At 39.6% G+C, this 21,299-nt stretch overlaps 3 protein-coding genes across 4 annotated transcripts; all 3 read left to right on the top strand.

Moving 5' to 3' along the window:
- The first annotated feature begins 285 nt into the window (after window positions 1–285).
- LOC105276104 (adenomatous polyposis coli protein) lies at window positions 286–5,636 on the top strand. The gene is made up of 8 exons (XM_011333452.3): window positions 286–1,686; window positions 1,841–1,985; window positions 2,103–2,251; window positions 2,360–2,699; window positions 2,806–3,223; window positions 3,505–3,762; window positions 3,882–4,118; window positions 4,415–5,636. The coding sequence occupies exons 1-8, from the start codon at window positions 762–764 to the stop codon at window positions 5,243–5,245; spliced, it is 3,303 nt and encodes a 1,100-aa protein (XP_011331754.1). The 5' UTR covers window positions 286–761; the 3' UTR covers window positions 5,246–5,636.
- A 431-nt stretch (window positions 5,637–6,067) lies between these two features.
- LOC105276103 lies at window positions 6,068–10,801 on the top strand. Of its 2 annotated transcripts, XM_011333451.3 has the most exons (4): window positions 6,068–6,480; window positions 7,321–7,616; window positions 8,447–8,628; window positions 8,743–10,801. In XM_011333451.3, the coding sequence occupies exons 2-4, from the start codon at window positions 7,321–7,323 to the stop codon at window positions 9,054–9,056; spliced, it is 792 nt and encodes a 263-aa protein (XP_011331753.1). In that variant the 5' UTR covers window positions 6,068–6,480; the 3' UTR covers window positions 9,057–10,801. The 2 variants fall into 2 exon arrangements, with proteins under 2 accessions (XP_011331753.1, XP_026828210.1); XM_026972409.1 differs by lacking the exon at window positions 6,068–6,480 and having other exon boundaries at window positions 7,315–7,616.
- Window positions 10,802–11,337: 536 nt separating this feature from the next.
- Window positions 11,338–20,718, top strand: LOC105276102 (corticotropin-releasing factor-binding protein). Its single transcript, XM_011333449.3, has 7 exons — window positions 11,338–11,677; window positions 14,299–14,386; window positions 15,548–15,708; window positions 17,041–17,254; window positions 18,907–19,085; window positions 19,514–19,622; window positions 19,839–20,718. The coding sequence occupies exons 1-7, from the start codon at window positions 11,585–11,587 to the stop codon at window positions 19,970–19,972; spliced, it is 978 nt and encodes a 325-aa protein (XP_011331751.1). The 5' UTR covers window positions 11,338–11,584; the 3' UTR covers window positions 19,973–20,718.
- Window positions 20,719–21,299: the final 581 nt, after the last annotated feature.

Genomic DNA, 21,299 nt, shown 5'->3' with positions numbered 1-21,299 from the left:
TACGTGAACGTCTGTTATTATCGCAAAACCTTCATGCGAAAAAAACCTATTTACATATCTCTACCACAGCTTTTTTTATACCTTTTTACACTTACGGTAAAATAAATGTGAAATTTAAATTACTTAAAATAATTTGTATTCAAATAATAAGTTGGGAAATTTAAGTTTTATTCATGACAATATTATATATTTAGTATAAATTTATTTTACGCACTTTTTATTAATTAATAATTATAATTAAGTACAAATTTATTTAGAAATATTTGTTTTTACTTAATTTTTTACTCGCTTTGTAATCTTCATCCAATGTGCTTTCATATTTTAGCGCCCTAAAAAGTCAAACCGGAAGATTACGAGAAATATCAAAGATGTCGTTCCTGAATCTACAACATCGATGGCAACCGAGGTTCGCCTTCTCGCGTCATATTCCAAGCATTAGAACAGTGTTGTCAGAATGATGGATGGGGGTAGCGTTCATGTTCATTCCTGCTTTCCTTGATCTTCGATCGTAATGTTCCTTGGTGTCTTCTCATCCATTCCGAAGGGGACAGTCGTCAGGTGCATAACGGTTGTTCCGAGTTTTCTTTTTTTCAACTTATTATTTCGTATTTTGTATTTCACTCATTTTTGCAATTGGCCGTATCGAACCTAAAAGGGATCGGGTGCCATTAAACACTAAGAAGAAGAAGAAGAAGTGTCTTCTCATCACTCTGCGCGTTAAACTCGTGTACACTTGCTCTCTCTCGGACAATCCCGAATTGATGAAGTCACCCACATCAATGATGCATCGCGACGCATCGACCAGCCGAGCTGTCGGCACTGTCGGTGTGAACGATGGCATGAGCAACGCGGAGACCTACGACGAGGATGTAACCGATCAACCAATCGATTACAAGGAGTACCTCGAGAGGAACACCTCGGCACAGAACCGACTGGGTGATGGTTCGCGGCGGAGCAGAGCGTCCCGCGTCTCCAAGAAGGATTTCGACAGCGAGCGGGGCGCCGACAAGGTCGACCTGTTCGGGGATTACGCCGAGACCGACCTCGATCAGCCGACCGATTACAGTCTGCGCTATGCTGAGGATGACACCGACGAGGACGAGAAACAGAACGCCGAGTACTTCCACGGCAGCGAACAGGAGGACACCATCAAGACTTACTGCACGGAGGGCACACCCTACGAGACGCCCTTCAACTTCTCCACGGCTACCTCCATGTCAGACCTGCGGCTTGAGGACGGGAAAGAGAACGTGTATCTCGTGAAGAAGTTGTCAAAGAAAGCGCTCGAAGTGGTCGACAAGGTCCCTGCGTCGACCTTCAAGCAGGCAGATTCGCTTGATTGTGCTGAATCGGATAACGATGTTCTAGCAACGAAGGAAGAGAATCCGAAGGACACGGCGATTCTCAATCCTGGACAGGTGACGCCGGAGAAGATAGTGAGTTATTATGAGGAGGAGACGCACGGATTCTCGCGTGCCAATTCGCTTAGCTCACTAAGTAGCGCAGTGACCCCGCAGAATAATATTCCAGGAGTTATGTCGAAGGTAGATTCATCTGCTTCTGTGAGCAAAGAAGAATTGAGGAACGACGATCAGGACATTTTGGATCACAATCAGATAGAATCACCTTCGGAGAATGATTCTGCTGAAAACAAGCAAGCTACAAGTGATCTGCTGGACAAGGAAGGTTTATATCAGATCATAGACATATTAGACTCTGCATGCTTCTCTATGACTGCGGTTAATGCTTCAAAATCTTTCTTTCAAATTCTTTCAAATAAATATATGTTCCAATATATTAAATGTTTTATTGATATGAAGGATGTTGGTGTGTATTCTAGGAAAGATGGTGAAATTTAGTAGCTGTGATTATTATGCAGAGGAGACACCCTTGATGTTTTCGCGTTGCAGTTCGCTGGGTTCGTTAAACGGATTCGAGCAGCATTCCATTCACGATGACCATAGTTCTGTGCTCAGCGATTTTAGGTAAGTTATACAATAATAAACTTAGATCTACAAGCGACAGTAGTCTGACTTTAAAAATGTTAAAATTGTAAATATTAATTTATGCAAAAATTAATGTCATCACTGTTACTGCCTCAGCCGCAGGACTAGTGGCGCAATCTCTCCCAGCGAACTACCAGACTCACCTACACAAACAGTTCTGCCCAGTCCGCGTAATAAAACCCAGAGCGCAGAGTTTATGTCAAAGATACAAGGAGAAGCAGTAAGACCATCACTCCGGCATTTATGTATGCAATGCTATTGATCGTCAATGCGACGACAGTAATAACAATAACAATGATCACGTTAGAGTGCGTCTATTTAGACAAGCGCCTAAATTTCATCGTTCGTTACAGCCTTTTCTAAACCGCAAATCGCGAGGAGCAGTGTCTTCGAGGATGCGGTTGCCACCTTCAAGGTAGAACTGACGCCGAGTGAATTCTCCAATGCGACGAGTTTGAGCTCTCTCACGATCGACCACGAGATCAAAATACCTGACGACATCAAGGTGCACGATAGATCGGAAGAACCGACCGATACGAATGACAAGGACGTCAGTCAACTTGAGACGGATATGCTAAATATGACGATAAATAGAGCTGAAAGTAAAACGAAAGAGGAGCAAGTAAGTGACGGCGACGAAGATGACGAAGACATGCTGGCTGCTTGTATTAATATGGGAATGCAAACTAACAGGTAATCTTTCATGACACCTTTCTTCGATTACCTGAATTTAATTACATGTTGTGTCTTCTATCGATTTTTATATAAAGCAATATTTAATAAACGAACGCGTTCACAGGTTCAGGCAGTCGCTCAAGACACTCAATTCTCAGAAATCTACGCAGTCCGAGTCGCCGGGTATTTTAGTGTCGTATCAGAGGAATTCCGTATCGAACAGATTGGAATCGCACGCAACTCCCGTCGAGACACCCATCGATGCTTCAAAGATGAATAGACCAGCCATGGAAATTGTCGCTTCTGATACTGTTCACGTGTACTGTACAGAAGATACGCCCGCGGATATCTCTCCGGTAGGATCTCAGACGAATCTGTCGGCTCTGTCGATGCCGAGCGTGCAGGAAGACGTGGAAAAGACTGAACTTGACAAATCAGCGGAGCTTGATTGTCACAGAAACGATTCGTTCGATGAAGGTTCCAATCTTTCGGGTGAGGATGAGAAGATACTGAACGAGTGCATTCAATCCGGCATGCCTAAGGTATAGATTCTACGTTCTCGTTGTTTTAACGCGACTCGAGTTAGACGTATATGCATTGTGGATGTGCCGCAATATCTAATCAAATTCGATATAGAACCGTGGAGAATTTAATTTCATTTTTAAGAATTTAATTTAATTTATAAGAATTTAATTTAATTTTTAAGAATTTAATTTAATTTTTAAGAATGTAATTTAATTTTTAAGAATTTAATTTTTGGATTCTCATTATCGAAGTAAATTCCACTATCCTTTACCATAATCGTTTACCACCTCGTTGGCAGATGAGACAAATAACTCCACCCCCTATAAACGGCATCTCCTTCGTCAAGAAACCTGAGACACTGCCGCACAAGTTTAACGTCTACGGTACGCCGTCATCTTCGCCCGTTGAGATAAATCACGGCAACAAGAATCCTATACTAGGCAAGCTACCGACTAACGCGTCATTGCGGCATCTGGACGAATTTTTGGAGGACAGCCCGAATCAGTCGGACGATGAGGCGATCCTGACAGAATGCATAGAATCTGCAATGCCAAAGGTTTGTTAATCAGTTTGTTAATCCCTAATTAGGAAAATAATACTTGCACTCTTTTTACATACAGAATACACAATATGAAATGTTCGTTTTTTTTTACGAGACGACTTGTTACGTTCTAGGCAAAATTCAGTGCATCGCCGTCAATTAGACCTCCGATACCGCAAACTATAGATAATTCCAAGGCGATGAACGTACGAATGTACTCCCCCGCTTCGTCAGTATTCTTTCAGCCAGAATACATGGAGCAAAGAAAAACTGCCACGAAGAAGCCCGTACCCTTCGAAGACAACGTCGGACTCTTGGAGGAAGAGGAAGAAATCATGTTGGCGCAGTGTATTAGATCTGGCATGCCTAAAGTAAGTTGCTCACGTGTACGACATGTTGCAGATAATTTCTGTAAGATACAAAATTAAATAAAATAAAATACGAAATGTAAAATTCTGTAATATACGGAAGATTACAATAAGAATAATATTTTTCCACTATAAAATTTATGGAACATTTTACAGTTAATTTAAATCCGCATTATTATATGCATATGCTGTTCTTAAAACAAATATTTTAAAACATTTATAATATTCACCCATTCTAATAATAATAATAATAATAATATGATATAGTAATAATTATGATTATTCACGATAATCTGCAGGCATCGAGTTCCATGTCCACGACAATGGCGCCCGCGATGAAGAAATCTGTACTAGTGCCTAACAAAGCAGGGGCCACGGGGGTTTTTCCCGTCTCTTCGTCTCCCTATTTCACCAACAAGCCTTATCCGGGCGCGGTCAAGAACGTCGCGCCACACTCATCGTCGTCGTTGTACAGGTCCACGAGTAACCTCAACCCGGTGGAGATGCGTTTCGCCTTGAGAAACGCGCTGGGCTATAACTGTTTCCCTAGAAAGTCGACGAGCAACGCGGCAACGCAGATCATGAGTGAGACGTTGAGAAACTGTGATAGTGACGCACGTGAGAGAGTAACCAAGCCGTACTGCGCCAGAAGATCGTCGTCGCTGCCACCGTCGCACCATAATCAGCATCACCAGCATCATCATCACCATCATCACCACCATCATCACCATCACACGGGGAGTGAGAATGACAATTCCATCGAGGCTCGTCTTACCTCAGTGCCGGTGCGATCGCACTTCAAGTACGGCACACCGGTGATCTTCAACAGCACGGAGAGCTACGATGATTATCTCTACCGGAATCCGATGAAGTCCAATGCGGCGCCGGCGCCGTCGCGCTACAGTGTGGAGAACTCCCTGAACGAGGACGGCTCGCCGATGATCGCCTCGGACGAGTGGTCCTTACTAGAGGTGTGCATCACTTCTGGCATTCCTAGAAACAAGTATCGCGTCAAGGGAGCCAAAGCCGGTAGCGAGGGCGCGATATCCGGCCGCAGTGACGATTGCGAGCCGATCCCGGAGGACCATTATTCCGTGTGCAGTTACAACTCTTACGTCTGCAAGACGTAGCACTTGGCGACCGTCGCGTCGCGTCACGTAATTCACGACGACGTGCACACATTGTGTTAAAGACTAAGTATTTTTGTACATTAATTAATAAAAAAAAAACAGTTGCAGTTACTTTCGGAATGTAAAAATTGATTTTGAATTGATTCGAATAGATCACGAATGGAGGATGCGAGTGATCGTTGCACAGCTTGTTCATCATGTCACGGCGCACGTACGAACAAGTGTTCTGTAAGTGAATCTGTTGAAACATTTATATCTAAGGTGCTAAGAAAACATACGTTACAAGATTCAGTTGCAATAATCTGAATAGCATAAATTAAATGGATGACCGCATCTTGCCGGAAAAAGAAAAGTGTACTAACAATTAAATAAAACAATTAATTTTTACGAATTTGCGCAATGCTGTGATTTATTTCGCGACAGCGAATCTGAAACTTTGAATCTCTCTAATCTCTATTGTTGTTACATGTCATCATGCGTAGCTAAATGCTAGATACCTTGAATATATTTATCAAGTTTACTCTTGTATAATAATATTCTCTAAATATTTTTAATGATATTCTAAAATGATTTATTATCAACTAATTAATAGTAATAATAAATAAATAAATTAGTATATTCATAAATTGCGAATAATATTACTATCAAGTTGCGAATGTGGAAAAATATATAGCGGAAGTTTTAACTCCGCTGCTGGTAGATCGATGACCTGCTCGACGTGGAATTTAATTCGTGTGTGGCGTCCGTTACCGTGCTCTCATATATTTTTCGCATAAGGATAATTTATCGCATCGAAAATGCTTCGCGCAGCGCAATAGTAGCGGGAATCGAAACGACGGATTCTATCCATCATCGGTAAGAAAATCGTAATGTCCGGATCCGCGTACCAGCATATTTTTGCCGGTGATTGCGGAGTGCGGTCGTTCGAGCGTGGAGTCCGGCCGCCTTTTGACCGCTACCTTGATGCCCTTCGATGACTCGTAATGACTGCCTGTACGGTAGTCTATTTTCTGCACGTATAAATGCGTACGCGATGCACCGCCCGCACGACCGTCTTTCGCAGTGCACCGCGACGTGTCCACTGGTAAAGAGCACTCTGTCTCTTTCGTTGGAGGATCTTCTGGAGTTTTCGCGGGCATTTATGCGAATCCGGAGTATGTCAAACTAAACGAGTAGCCCTGGCTTTCTCGGATCCTGCTTCAGCCTTTGATCGATTTACCCTACAATTTCCACAGGTATAGATTTTATATTTATTCGTATGTGTTTTAATAAAAAATTATATTTTTTATTAAAATTTCTGAAAATATGATAGCGAATCGAGAATACTTATGGAAAGGACTCGCCGGTAGATAAGCGCAGGATCCATCGCGCGCAACGGTTGAAATGATTAAACAACAATTTGTTAATTTTATTAACAAATAAATTGGCCGGAATATTGAATTTCTTTTTCTATTTAAAAAGCAATGTATATTTATTACTGCGCACTATTGCTTTTACACTATTTCTCTCAAATACTTCGTTTCACTTGCATTTAAGGTTTGAATTGGAAAAGCAGATGAGTAGAGAATATCTGATAACAATGACAAATAGATTTGTCTCGTGGGCGGCATAAATGAGAAAATAGAGCGAAAGAAAAAAATGGGACGCGCGTGTGCTTAATATTGCACGTATATAAAAATATTGCAGACATCAGTTTTAAATATCTGATGGCTTTGATTAAATTTAAATGTCTGTTTGTTCTCGAATCTGTTTTCGCTCTTTCACAATTTCCTGCCTTCGAATAACAGTATTATAAAATTTCCTGTAATTACATATTTCATAATAATCACAAAATGAACATTATCAAAACAAAGAAAATACTGAAAATGTATTTTTAACACGCGTTTTATTATTCATTGTTTTTATCTCAAATAATGTAATGAAATTGACCAAACATCGCGTTCAAAGAAAACGAGTTGATTTTTAATAGTAAACGTTCTAGAAAGGGGGAACGAGAAAAAGAGAGAGGGAAAGAATTTAGTTAAGTGCATCGCTGGTTCAGAGAGAAATGTATTACCGTATGCATTTAAATGCAGATGCACTCTCGTGCTCTCCACGTCCTTGCTCTCGCGCTGACCGCTGTCGTAAGGGCCGGCTGTGACGATAAAGCAAAATGGTACTCCGAATTACGGCACATACTCAAGAATTGCCCATTCGAGTCACGAAATGGTTCCGGCCAGGATGAATTACTGGAGGCTTTCCGGCGATGCGTGCAGCAGAGAGCCATCAACACCCTCGATGCCCTTTTCAACAATGACGTTATCCCAGTGTTCGACGGTATCGACCTAGTACGATACCACAAAGCAAGCAATGAAAACAGTACAAAATCTAAGTAAGTCGATTTTTGCAGTTTATAATTAATAAAATAATATATTAATAGAATTAATAAAAATCAAATCTTTAATATCCGACGATTGTGAATGACATAATTGAGAAAATATATTAGGTCGGTGCGTAAGTTCTTGTCGATTTTGCAATTTTTCTTTATTGAAATGAAACAATCAGTACAGCATACATCAGTCAAAGTATTTTCCATCGTTTTTCTCGATTTTTTTTCCATCTTTCCGACAACATCATCGCGAATATCACGTCGAAAGAAGTTATCTTTTGAGGAGATCCATTCGATCCATCGGCAAGAATTTATGCGCACTGACCTAATAATAAAAAAACAAATGGGTGTAGCAAGTCAAAAATAGAAATCTGATAAAGGCTTAAGATTGGAGGTATTCAAATCCATATATTGTCAGACGTTTTATCAGATTTTTGTAACAGATTATAATTCATAATTCGATTGTACCAGAATTTGTTAAATTTCGAGAAAGAATTTCGCCTTTTCTCTTCTGCTCCAATGTGCTTTAGTCATGTACCGCAAATTTCCAATTATTTTCGATGTTATCGGAAGGAGATAGGAAAATGAGGTGAAGAAAATGAGGTGAAGCCTTAATGCATGCCTTTGGTATGCTTTTGCATTTCTAGAATTATATTATAGTTGCGGAATTTCCCGGAGAATAATTCTGATCATGAATACCAAAGCTGGAAAATTAATTCATCTATGTATCAACTCATTTTTTAGTCAAATGTATTAATTTTAAGTAATAAAATAATCAATTTACTTATATATTATAATTTCGCAATTAAAATATATATGGCAATTCTTGATAGCGACACTTTTGCTTTCGAAAATAAATTGGGAAACGACACCAGCTGGTCGACGATTATTTGGAATCGAGTGACACGTATTCTGCGGACCCACGCTATCCGAATCAACATCGATTACATGTTTAATGCAGGTTCGACTACCAGTAACTCATCCCAGCCAGAGACCAGTGATAATGCTGTCCAGGGTGAGACTGAAACGTTACACGTTACAATAAATGCGATTAAATTCACTTGATATTAAAACTTAATATTATATTTTCGATTTTATGTTATAATATTATATTAAATTCACATTCCAGGAAGACGCCGACACCACCGTCGCCGGCACCACCACCTCATGCCGCTAATGATGATGGGCATGTTTCTGATGGGCTCGGTCCTGATACCGATGGGCTTCCAGTTCCTCGCGGTATTGGGCGGCAAAGCGTTGATCCTCGCGAAGATGGCCCTTATATTGTCCAGTATCCAGGGCCTAAAGAAGATTGCCACCAGCGGTGTCAATTACGGCCTGTACCACCATTCCCCGGAGCTACACGGCTGGCATGACAGGAGTCAACAGGTACTTCCCGAGGATGAGCAACATCATCCGATATACATGCCTCCGCATCCTTAGTTGCAAAAACGGGCTCGCGAAATATCGCGCGAGGAGGAGAAGGAGGAGCAGCTTCCACCGCAACGCTACGTATACACCGTCGTCGATGAAATGAAGACTATGGGGAAAGGGAAGAAGCAATTAGCGTTAATCTGCGAGACTGAATTATACATGGTCCTTGAATTTTGTCGGGACACGTACACGTAACGCGATTCATTCTATCTCGCACTCTATCTAGACACTTCGTTGCCCGTCGTCGCAGGTCTCTTTATAAACTGTTTGATCATGCAAACCATCTTCCGATCCTCTTGTTTGATGTCACACCATGATGTACGCGTAGCATATACTATAACAAGATACTTCCAGGGCACTCTCGGCCTCCAGTGAAATGAACGCGTTTTTTTTTTAGAATATTCAATCGCGAATTATTGAGATACCTTACGTTGAAGCTAATTTTAATGTATCAGTTAATTTAGTTGTAATCCTATTTATTACGCGTATGCTAATAACACGTTCTGCTAAGTCTAGTTTAGTTCTAATTAAGTCTTAGCGAGTCTGAGGATTAGATGACCGAGCGCGGTGAACCACCAACGCGAAAGCGTTTGCGGCTTCCTGGATCTTAAATCGCCCACGCCCGCGCACTGGTTTGCTCCGTCGTGGCGGAATTGCAAATCGGTGGATTGTATTATTGATAGATTCATGAATGGACTGTATTATTCGTGCGGTTTCCACTTTGTGACTACCGTTTAATCGTAAACATGGGAATTCGATCGCATATATTCTATCTCGTCGTGTGACGTGTAATCTTCGTCGGGGAATACGGAACGTCGCGCATGACAGCGCCGTCTCTTTATATCTGAGAGAAAAATTACTGCCATTTTGACAAAAACCGCAAATACCGTGATTCAAAATACCGTAATTACCGTTATACCGTTATTGTTTTATATCACCCGCAATCACAGCATTTTTCTGTTGCTCCGTTAACTTCTTTTCACGGAGAATTGTCATATAAATCAGAATTTTCTTTTTTCTATTATAAGAAAGTGTACTTGACGGTGCCGAGAGGAGTACATTTTCCGGTTGCACCGAGAATTGTGTTCCCCGAAATTACAGCGGTTTTCATCAAGGATCTCATTCGTGTCCAATTACACTTGGAAGTACAAACACTCCGCCTAGGCTGAAGGGGAAAAGAAAATGTAATAATGCGCCTTCTCTCTCCAGTGTGTTTCCGTCGCAGGGAAATCATTTATACGGCTTACGGGCGTCGCCTCGAGCTCACCGCCGTCATCGATCTCGATTACCGCTTTCGGAATTAAAGTCGGTGAAGCCAACGTTGAGACGATATGCGTTATACATTCACGATGAATTTCTCCGGATTGCGCTAATCGGACGATCGTTTAACGTCCATCTCTCTGACAGAATGACGCCTGCGTCCTGTTTGTCCTGGTCAGTCGCTACAGTTGTGAACGCATATCGTAAATCTGACACATATATGTGCACTTTCACATTCAAATACATACACGGACACGCGTGACACACCAGTAGCAAAGATTATTTAAAATGTCAGCCCATTTTCCCTGGCGATGCATCGTTCACCGGGAATATTTGACGCTCGCGCAAATCACTGCAACAGCGCGGTTATCGTGACGTGATAGAATCCATTGATAACTGTTGCCTCTTCAGCGTTTGTGCGTGGTACGCATAAAGTGCAAACTGCAAAAGCAAATTTTTACTGTTAACTGTCCAATAAATATTTATATTATTGAACTCTTCGTGTTTTCAATATAATTGTAAATAAATGGTTTTTCTATATTTAGAAGAAAAAATATCTTAGTCTACATTTCTACACTCTTATATTTTTATTTAAATACTGTTTAAATACCGACTATCCCCTTTTCAGTCCCCGAAAGTCATCACAATAATTATTAATATAATAATATGTAATTATAATTATATATTAATATAATATATGACTAATGAATATGTACTTAACTGTATTATTATAAACTTAATACATATAGATTTATAATTAGAATATAATTAGTATATATAATTATACTAAATATGATATAATTACATATTAGTTTCACATCATAGTACCTAGAAGAAATACTACATATTTCCCTCATGCACACTGCTTACAGATATTTTTATTTTTTTCGAGATGTAACGTTAATCATCATATAGTTGCGCGGTGGAGTACTTCTGCCCTTCACTAAATTGGGCAAATTTCATACTGTGCGCGGGTTGGGGGTTGCGCGTAACCAGGATGAAGCGAGGGGCGGCTATAAGAGGGATGCCTTGCGTCGCGTCGCCACCAGAACACTTCCCGCGCTTGGCCCGTTGCCTCGTACAGCCCTACGATCTCGCGCACGCCTCTCTCCGATCTCCCTGCAGCGATCCAAACAAAGGACGAGAAGAAGGCTCACCCGATCACGATACTCATCAACGGGGAAGAAGGGAGTTACTTCAGTCACTCGCTTCCTCGGATTCATACGTCGTCTCATCCTCACTGGTTCCACTTCTTCCCGATCTTCCTGGTTGGTGAGATGTTCCCTAAGTCGATCCTCCTGGTCATCGTCATTCACGCGACGTTTGACATCGCAATCGCAATGATCGGCAACGATCACCACCAGCAACAGGTAAACGTATCGCTCGAATATACATTCTCGGATTCTGAAACTACTGTATCATATTTTAATAGTATAACGGAGTATATCCTGTAAAAATAAGAAACATCCTGTAAAAGAAGAAACATTTGTTTAAGGTTGAAAGTTTTGTGATTTATACGCGAAAGTATATACTGTGAAAGCATCTTTGAGAGCAAAGTTAGGAGAGTAAAGTTAAAGATACTTTAAAATGAAAAACAGGTTTCCTTATTTCTCGTCGGCTTCTTCAAGCTTTTTTATCCCTTTTTCTACTTCAAGTAGAAGTAGCCGAGCTTCATCCAAGAGTGATTGTAACAGAATTGGTGAAAATAAAATTATCGTTACAGCATACCGCTATATGGAGTTACATCACAGCTTCTTTCTGTAACCAATAAAGGAAGCTCTTCCAAAAGAGAACTGAATTAACTTTACTCAATTAACTTTATGTTTAAAATATAATCTCATAGAATATAATTATAACATATCCCTATCTGTGTCGCGAGTGCAATTTCGAGATTATATTACAGATAATCACGACATGATTAAATTGTACCGGGTTAAAAGTAAATTAGAGAGCAGAAAGAGACTTTTGATAGAGCAGTAGAGAGTGGGCTTCAAAACTTCCGGTTTTAAATTGTGCTACATGACGTAATTTGCCAACTTTTAATGAGTTTTAGTTCCCTACCTTCAAACAAGCAAGTCACTGTTACCTTTTTTCCCCATCGCTTCTATCGAAAGGCCGAGAACAAGTAATACATACAATTAAATACAACAGGCAATACAATAAATCCGTATCAAAGTCAACGAGAAAATTTAATTGGTTGAGTTTCTCGTGATATTTCGCGCAAAGAAAAAATTATTAAAAATTTCAACCCTTTTTCCTCATTTTCATTATATACGTTCTCTTTTTTTCTTGCAAAGGCCAGACCGCGCACGTGTGCGATTCTTTAATCCGCATCATTCGCACATCGAGGCCATCGTTCAGCCGTGGTCCTCCGCCAATTATCTTTGAGACAGATTTATCGCACAAGTGGAGATGCGATCCACCTAGGCGGTCCTCCGTATCCGCACGACAGTCGAGAAATATATTGTTAATTAAATAACGGATGTTATTTATACACGTGGGCATATTTTGCGGAAAGGACGTACGATTCGCACGATTTTCGCCCCAGCAAAACGATGATAAATGAGCATGTACGCGAATGAATAGAGAGATACATCTGGACTTCTTTCTTTTTTTTGTTTGATCGATTTAATTAATGTGCCTTGATCAACGCGGAGCTGATCTAAGTTACTTTATACACTAATCACACGGTATCTTGCTATTATCTCCACTAAACTGGCACGTGCGCGAATGTATATAGTATCGTGTAAGCTGTGTAGAATTACTGAAAGTTACTGAAGAGCTGTGAAAATTTATCGAGAGATTCCAACACAAACAAGTGGGTGTTAAATTAACCGAAACATAATACCATTGAGAATTACCATAGAAATGCGAATCATTGCAGATAGAATACGATTGTACTCTGCTTTGAAGCTCTACACACGTGTTATTTGCACTTCCTTATCTGTAGTTTATGACAATCACGTTACGATCCAAAATACATCGCGTCGGCGTTAACGATGTACGTTAGCGTTAATGACGAGCGAATCGATTGTATCATTTCGACTTCTTACAGTTAAACGGAAACTGGTTGCGGCAATCGTAATCGATAAATAAAGCTCCTCTCGCGTTCCCAGATCACGATGAGATATTTTTTCTTTATTATTCTATTACTAACTTATTAATTTTAAAACTATTACACGTTAAAAATAAATATATATATATATATCAATTAAGTTCTTGTTACCTTTTACTGTGAATGATCCCGCTGTGCGCCGTAGGGAAAATACGGAGTTCGCTCAATGCATAATAAGTCTTTCGTTTCCGACTCGTGAACGAACTGTCGCGATGAGAAACGTATTTAACGAAATCGCGCAGCGCTGGTCACGTAAGGTTGCTCGTTATGAAATCGAAATTAGTTTCTCGCTGACTCAATTGCACGTTCATAGTATTGTTAACAATGTCGTCGTGTCATTATTCAAGCGTCCTGTCTCCTTCTGCGAATATTCATTACATTTTATTTAATAATTAATATTATGATATGAATATACGTAATAAATCAGAAAGTTTGTAAAGTAAAATAATAAAGCAAGCGCTCAACAATTGTTCGTGCAAAATCGAATATCGAATAATTCGATTTTCATCGAGAGATACCATACTCATAAAAATTCTAATTCGATACCGGAACATGTTAGTTATTTAAGTGTTTCATATCATTAATATTAATATCATTATTATTATCATATAATAACATAATGTACTTAATATTATAGTTATTGAAAATTACCCAATTTTATACAGTTATTAAATTATTGAATTAAATTATTCAGATATTCAATTATTGAAATATGAAACTGAATTATTCACTTATCTCTATTCAATTATTGAGTTAAATTATTGAACTAGATTACACGGAATTGAATCACTTGATTCGATTACATCGTGTATATATATATATATATATATATATATATATATACACAACGTACAACGTCGTACATCTTCTTTACAGATAACGAACGAAGCCGGTGCCAATGTCTTGGCTTATGGAGCAAAAAATCTACTTGAGATACCTCGCGAACATTATCGATCCATCACAGGCAAGTAATGATATCTTTACATCTCCTATCTCGTCATTCTGCCACATGTCACATTCGACGGTGCGAACATCTGTTTCCGTGTTTAAACGGAGACTTGCAGTCGATGTTCTCGTTTCCGTCGCATTTGCTCGTGCAATGGGAAGTAGCGGCAATGTGTTTGCAGACGGGATAATCTCGAGCGAAGGCAGGTTTCTTTTTCAATGATTAATGATTGTAATTTATGTGTTATATAAAGGAACATTTTCTCCTGCCTCCTACTATGTTTTGTCGTAAACTATATTATGTAAATAAGATAATTATCTGGAAGTAATATACATATAAAGGAATAACACTTTTCCCACCACTTTCCGCCTCCGCCTTTTACCATTTTTCGTGGTGGACAGTAACGTGCAAGTGACAGGAACAGCTGAAAGCTTACGCAGTCTCTCTGCGAAAGCATTTTAGTATATATTTTCACGGAGGCGGAGGTCGTGAAAGATTCATTGAATAACAAACGGGATTTTCCCGTTAGAGCTTATACACAAGAAATTCAAACGCGCGCGTGAGAGAGAATTGTTAAAATGCAATTAAAAGATGTCAAGTATGTTATTACAGTTTTGTTATAAATTTACAAAGATTTTATAGAGTTTTTGCATTTTAACAAGCCATATGTAATCACCGTTAATCCCCGCGAAAAAAGTAGTTATACATGTCGACCAAGTATCTTTGTTTCGCAGCGGAAGCACGTCGCGCGCTTGTAAGCTTCGTAATTGAGGCGTTTGATACGGTAATTGCGTTACTGCACAAATTGTGGTCCGAATTAATGGACGGACGCCGCAGGTTCCGCAACAGCGACCAAAGTAGTATATTTTGCGCATAATATGTATTGCTTGGTAATCGTGCATATACGCTGTTACCCGTATCTGCATAAAGAAATACGTTTATATCCGCGAGTTTCTGCGTTCTATTCGCGTCGCACATAATTGCAATAAGAGTTGTCACCCGACAGGAGATTAAGGTTCACTGGTTTTAACGTTTAAGTTAAATCTCAATTCGGGATTCTCGATTAAATTCCGCGTTATAATCGTGCAACTTCACACATTATACAAACGTTTGTAAATTTACAGGCCGAGAAACATTGGAGAAAGAGAGTTCACGTAGTTATTTGCGTTTTTGTTGCAGATTGTATTTTCGTTACCTCGGAGAGTGGACCGTTCTCTTATATATCGCGGTCCGACGACGATGTCGTTTGCGGGATATATTTTTTAACTGATCCCGATCGTACCGTAGAGATACACGTGCGCAGTTTCGACGTTCCCTGCGAGCATCGTGGACTTCTCGCGGTATGTAATTATCCGTCATTATATTAATTATCAACCTTTAGACTCCCAAATATTCCCAAATATTCGCGTTTGGTAAATTAAAAACACTTTAGCTACCAATAAAATTAAAATGTTTACTCTGTTTTGCAACGGTAAAAATAAAAACGGTGAACATAAAAGAATGTAAATTATACACGATATTAAACATGAGCCGAATCCATCCTTGAACACGTTTGTTATGACAGGCGTGCCATAAAAAGTTTACTACAATGTTTTTAATGTAAGAACATTTTCTTCTCTCAGTTATTATATAAAATAATCAAAGAATCGATAAATAAATAAAAACAGATAGGAATCTATTAATCATGAAAGCTATAAAATTCCTACAGATGTCATGAACGAAAGCCTTGAATCTTTTCAGGAATAAAGGATAATATATATACAGAAAGCGCGGATATTGCTTCAAAATTGCTATTTGTGCTTCTCGCTTATGTATGTTAACCGCAAGATCCGAAAGCTGCTTGGGAGAAACAAAGCCGCCGTAAACGAATTGTCGTAGCGCGTGTGCCAATTTTACGCAAAAATCGAATTTCGCGAAGTTTCCTTGCCCCCTCGATTCCTGCTCCGCGCCGGTCTCCCCCGCCGCTATTAATGGAAAACTCCTGTAGGGTAAACTCAAATAATCCCATGGCAGCAGTGTGTCACGTACCGCGAAGGCACACAAGTCGATATCGCGGGAAACAAATGTCTAAACAGCACGAATTTTACGAGATTCAGCTTGATTTTACGCACGATGCGGCAAATTTGACCTTTCCGCACTATCACGATTATTTCTATAGAATATTCATATTAATATTCATATTGAAATAATTTTTATATATTATCATTAATATATTATTATCAATTACTGAATATTATTATTGATGTTTTTCTTTTGTTAAACGGTTTATAAATTATATACTCATCTAATTAAATATTGATGCACACTATTCACTCACGATAAACATTGAGCGCTGAAATTAATCATTCATTAATGCGCGATGAAATCCCGTGAAGTCCATCGACGAAATCGACTGCTTGGAATTTTCTCTCGTATTTGGAATTTCGCGCAGTTTTCATTCGCATCCCTCTCTCGTCGTATATCCCTCGTTAATAGCACTTTATTAAAACGTACATTTTTTTATTTTCATCATACTTCAATATTTTTGATACGGAAAATAAAATAAATGCTTGCTATTGGATATTTCAATTATTACAATAATACAACGCACTTTCTACTTGAGCGATTAGATGATAATAATTTCATAATGGAAGGACCATAAATCTTATTTACTTACTGGTACGTTTCGACAGGTGATCGACGGCTGGGAATTGAACGGCGAAGTATTCCCAAGCGAAGGCGATCATCCGTTATTAATGAAGGAAAGAGTGAACGAGTTCTGCGGTAAGAACAGGTGGTTTAGAAAGACCTTCGTAAGTTCACAGAACGCCGCCATACTTCAATACAGAGTGCCTCTGCGCGGGAAGGGCTTCGTCGTATCTGTAAAGTACCCAAAACATCCAAGGCGTGAGTATAACTTGATCTTACATGAATTTAAAAAAAATATTTTCTGAATTAAATAAAGGATTTTAAAAAATGTAAAACGAAGACCATAAGAGTATGAATCTAAATATATTAGGTTGTTCATTAAGTTCTGCGGTTTTTTGCTCTAAATTAAAACATAAATCTATTGTACTTACACATTTATTCAATCTAGAATGTATTGTCCATCTTGATCGACCACCTTCTGCCAACGTTCTGGAAGGGACATAATGCCGCGTTTGTAGAAATCGCGCGACTTCTGCGCGAAAAAGTCCTTCAAGTACGTTTGAATATCGTCCACTGAATTAAAGCGCTGCCCGTTGAGATTGTTTTGGAGTGACCGGAACAGATGGTAATCCGACGGCGCAAGGTCTGGGGAGTACGGTGGGTGCTGCATGACTTTCCAGCCAAAGCACTTCAACTTCTTCTTGGTCACCAAAGCAGTGTGTGGTTTGGCGTTGTCGTGGTGGAAGACAACGCCCTTCCTGTTCGCCAATTCCGGCCGCTTCTCCGCCACTGCCTGCTTCAATTTTTCTAACTGAGCGCAATGCTTCTCGGCGTCGATGGTCCGACCGCGCGGAAGCAGCTCGAAGTACAGGACGCCTCGCCAATCCCACCACACACTCAGCATCACTTTCTTCGGATGCAAATCCGCTTTGGCAACCGATTGTGACGACTCACCCGGACCGCACCATAACCGCTTGCGTCGAATGTTGTTATATACCACCCATTTTTCATCTCCCGTGACTACCCGTTTGAGAAAGGCCTCCAGCGAGTTCCATTTCAGCAGGGATTCACAGATCATGACGCGGTCCAAAATGTTCTTTTCGGTGAGTTCGTGAGGGACCCAAACATCTGCTTTTTTCGACATCCCAAGCCGTTTTAATCGCTGCGCAACCGTTGTATGGGCGATGTCGAAGCGCTCCGCGATCTCCCGCGTCGTCAGGTGTCGGTCTGCTTTGATTGCGGCCACGATTTGGTCGTCGTCAGTGGTGGATGGACGACCGGAGCGAGCAGCATCGGAGACGTTCACATCTCCGGAACGAAAGCGCGCAAACCAACGCTGACAAGTGTCAGCGCTTATGGCCGAGTCCCCGTATACGCCACATATCTCACGTTGTGCGTCCGTCGCTTTTACTCCTTTGCGGAAGAAAAATAGCAAAATGTGCCGAAAATGCACCTTTTGATCCTCCATTTTCAATGAATAGCGCGTACACACAACACGTCAAAACACAACAAAGACTCTGGCGAAATGTCAAGCGTTGTCTAACCTGTCACGGAGTATGCGGCAATCCGCGGTTCAGGCGATGCATGCTATCTTTTTTAATGGACAAACGCTATCCATCGAGAAAACCGCAGAACTTAATGAACAACCTAATAAATCTATTATCTCTGTAATATAAATCTTTTATTTCTGTAAGTACTCATAGCTATGCTTGGCTTTGCTAATGCTAAGTAGTATTGGCCACATAATATTATATAACAACAGACAAAGATTGCATAAGTCAAAATGATATCTTTCAAATTATTTAAAGATATAGAAAAATGATTAAGGAAAAAATACTGCGTTGCTTAACAAGCTCTATCTTTCCATCGCTCCATTATTCATTCTGAAACTTTCCCGTTTCTATTTCCAGCTTGCAACGTCCTGTCGGTCAGTACAACGGATCCATTTACGCTTCGCAATTACGGCAGACGGATTAATTGTACCTTCACGGCCGTGTATCCTGGTGTCGTACGAGTGATCGCGCTCGGAGTCGGTGGTAGCGACTCGCAGGGCATCGCTCGCACGACCGAAACCGGCACTTTGCGCAAAGTACGTCGTAAAATCATCCTTCCAATTCAATCCGTCCGTCCCTCCAGCGATCCACTCGGTTGCGACCTCTTTCCTATTTCATTTCTCCTAATGCACAGCGAAATCACAGAGTCTAGTTCTATCGAACGTGAATTTCATTCGGTTTTAAAATCACCCGGAGCAGTTCGTTGCTCAGAAATCTGGGCAATTCTGGAAGGACGGAATTATGAAGCTGCCTGAAAGATCAAAGGATCAAAGTCGTAATGCTTGAAAGATTATGGTGCTTAAAAGATCAAAAGTCATAGAAAAAGATTTAGTTTAATATCGCTCTTTTTTATATAGATTTTTGGCTTATTACTTAAAACAGCGAACGGTTTTATATTTCAATCCGATACATATACCGACTCGAGTGAGACCGATCGATTTTGAATCGCGCGTTTTATTTCCAGTGCAACGCGAGGAATCCACGGGATCAAGTACAGATCGGCGGCAGTCATGGTTTGGACACGACAAAGCTCGAAGTAATTGACTCCATTTGCGGCATTGATTCCAAACCAGGTAACCAGGAATTTCTCATATACGAAATCACCGAATCATCGGTATTGGGATCACTGGGAAACTGAACGATGTTAATTTGAGACCTTTATATCGATTATTCGTGCAATTTCCGCTCATTAGATATCGCGCGCAAGTGCACGTAATAATGCGTATAATTGCGTATCGCGTAATTGTTTTATCATCAATTAATTGATTAGTTGATTTTCTTCATTTCAGAAATAAAGGAGCTCGTTGCATACGAGGTGACGTCGGTGCGGCTGGTGTCGAGCGGTTACTACGATAATTCAGTGACAGTGGGGATCAGTCCAATCACGGAAGATGATCTACTGGATCCAGCTTCCGGTCTTTAAGGCGATCGTGTGCCGGACAAATCGTTGTCGTCGTCGTTGTCCACTTTGATGCATCTCCTCTCGATGTTTATCTTTAATTAAGCGAGCAACACTGTACAACATCGGGTATAAAATATATTTCCCGCGACATACGAATAATTTAGCTTACATAGATTATTTACATATGCGTACAAATATATATATGTAGACATTGTATTTTTTTCGCATGTATACTGTGTATGACAACGTAGAGTGTCGCATTCGTGTGGCTGAGAGTATACGCGTTCTCTCAAGACCAATTGCTCTCATTACTTTCTCTTCCGTAACCCTCCATCGTAAGATTTACGACCCGTTTCGGAAATAACGGGCAATTGCAATTTTAAGAAAGAAAGAAATATTTTAGGTTTGACTTTCACACTTTTCCGTAATTCTATAATGCGTTAATTGCGATAAATTAGATAATAACGACACATTGTGATGGTAAATTTAGTAGTCTCGTAAAACGTTGTATAAATAAGTAATAAGTTGAGTATATTAATCATTTTAAATTGCTCTATAATGATAATTTCTTTTTTTTACTTTATCGAAAATAGTGAAACTGTTCCGATAATACTCAAATCAGGTTTACTAATTTTCTTTCTTTCTTTTTTTATTAAATGTTATTATATTAACTACAACTTGATAATATTGCATTAATTCATTTTTTATATACACATTTGTGTACTTGTATTTATTTACATCAATAAATAGCCGAAAATAGACATTTATTATATCTTAATCATTATATCCTTTATTGTTGTTTTTAGATAACAATCGTGTCGTGTCCTCCTATATATCCTATTCTAAAAGAGGCGTGTTAACTTCTTGAAGTTCTTTTTTATCGAATATTGAGGCCTCTTTTCCGCCACGCTGATTGGTTCTCTCGCTTGGCTCGAACTTCGTGTGACTTGAACTTCGTGTTGCGAATGTCAGAATGTCATAGTGGCTGTCAGTGCGGATATATTAATTTATTATTTCTTAGAAACGTGAAAACGGCAGCTGTCAATTCTGTCAAATTTGTATTGATGAAACATGATGAAATAAATAACACCTTTAACGCCTTTTTTAGAATAGGATTTGTGTTATTTATTATATAATAAATAATAGATGAATATAATTATTATTCGAAAACATTATTAGTATTGAAAAATAAAATAGCGCGCGCCTGTGGTGCTAGTAGAATAAAAAATAATATCAACAGCTCAGAACTAACCGGATAAAGAAAAAATTTCTACGGGCTAGAACTTTTTCATTTCCGAGTTTACGGTATTTTCAATAGCAGAGAACTCTAGGCAATATAAAAAATAAT

Source organism: Ooceraea biroi, chromosome 9, assembly GCF_003672135.1.
Source record: "Ooceraea biroi isolate clonal line C1 chromosome 9, Obir_v5.4, whole genome shotgun sequence".
NCBI classification, from domain to species: domain Eukaryota; kingdom Metazoa; phylum Arthropoda; class Insecta; order Hymenoptera; family Formicidae; genus Ooceraea; species Ooceraea biroi.
This window is presented reverse-complemented; position numbering and strand designations above follow the sequence as displayed.

What these genes read in the sequence shown, in the direction of transcription:
- LOC105276104 (XM_011333452.3), top strand. Translation starts at nt 762, where the DNA reads ATGAAGTCACCCACATCAATGATGCATCGCGACGCATCGACCAGCCGA. An exon ending in TGATCTGCTGGACAAGGAAG is followed by an intron (nt 1,687 to 1,840) that starts GTTTATATCAGA and finishes TGTGTATTCTAG; the next exon opens with GAAAGATGGTGAAATTTAGT. An exon ending in ATGGGAATGCAAACTAACAG is followed by an intron (nt 2,700 to 2,805) that starts GTAATCTTTCAT and finishes ACGCGTTCACAG; the next exon opens with GTTCAGGCAGTCGCTCAAGA.
- LOC105276102 (XM_011333449.3), top strand. Translation starts at nt 11,585, where the DNA reads ATGTTCCCTAAGTCGATCCTCCTGGTCATCGTCATTCACGCGACGTTT. An exon ending in ACGATCACCACCAGCAACAG is followed by an intron (nt 11,678 to 14,298) that starts GTAAACGTATCG and finishes TCTTCTTTACAG; the next exon opens with ATAACGAACGAAGCCGGTGC. An exon ending in AGCATCGTGGACTTCTCGCG is followed by an intron (nt 15,709 to 17,040) that starts GTATGTAATTAT and finishes ACGTTTCGACAG; the next exon opens with GTGATCGACGGCTGGGAATT.
- LOC105276103 (XM_026972409.1), top strand. Translation starts at nt 7,315, where the DNA reads ATGCAGATGCACTCTCGTGCTCTCCACGTCCTTGCTCTCGCGCTGACC. An exon ending in GAAAACAGTACAAAATCTAA is followed by an intron (nt 7,617 to 8,446) that starts GTAAGTCGATTT and finishes AATTCTTGATAG; the next exon opens with CGACACTTTTGCTTTCGAAA. An exon ending in CAGTGATAATGCTGTCCAGG is followed by an intron (nt 8,629 to 8,742) that starts GTGAGACTGAAA and finishes TTCACATTCCAG; the next exon opens with GAAGACGCCGACACCACCGT.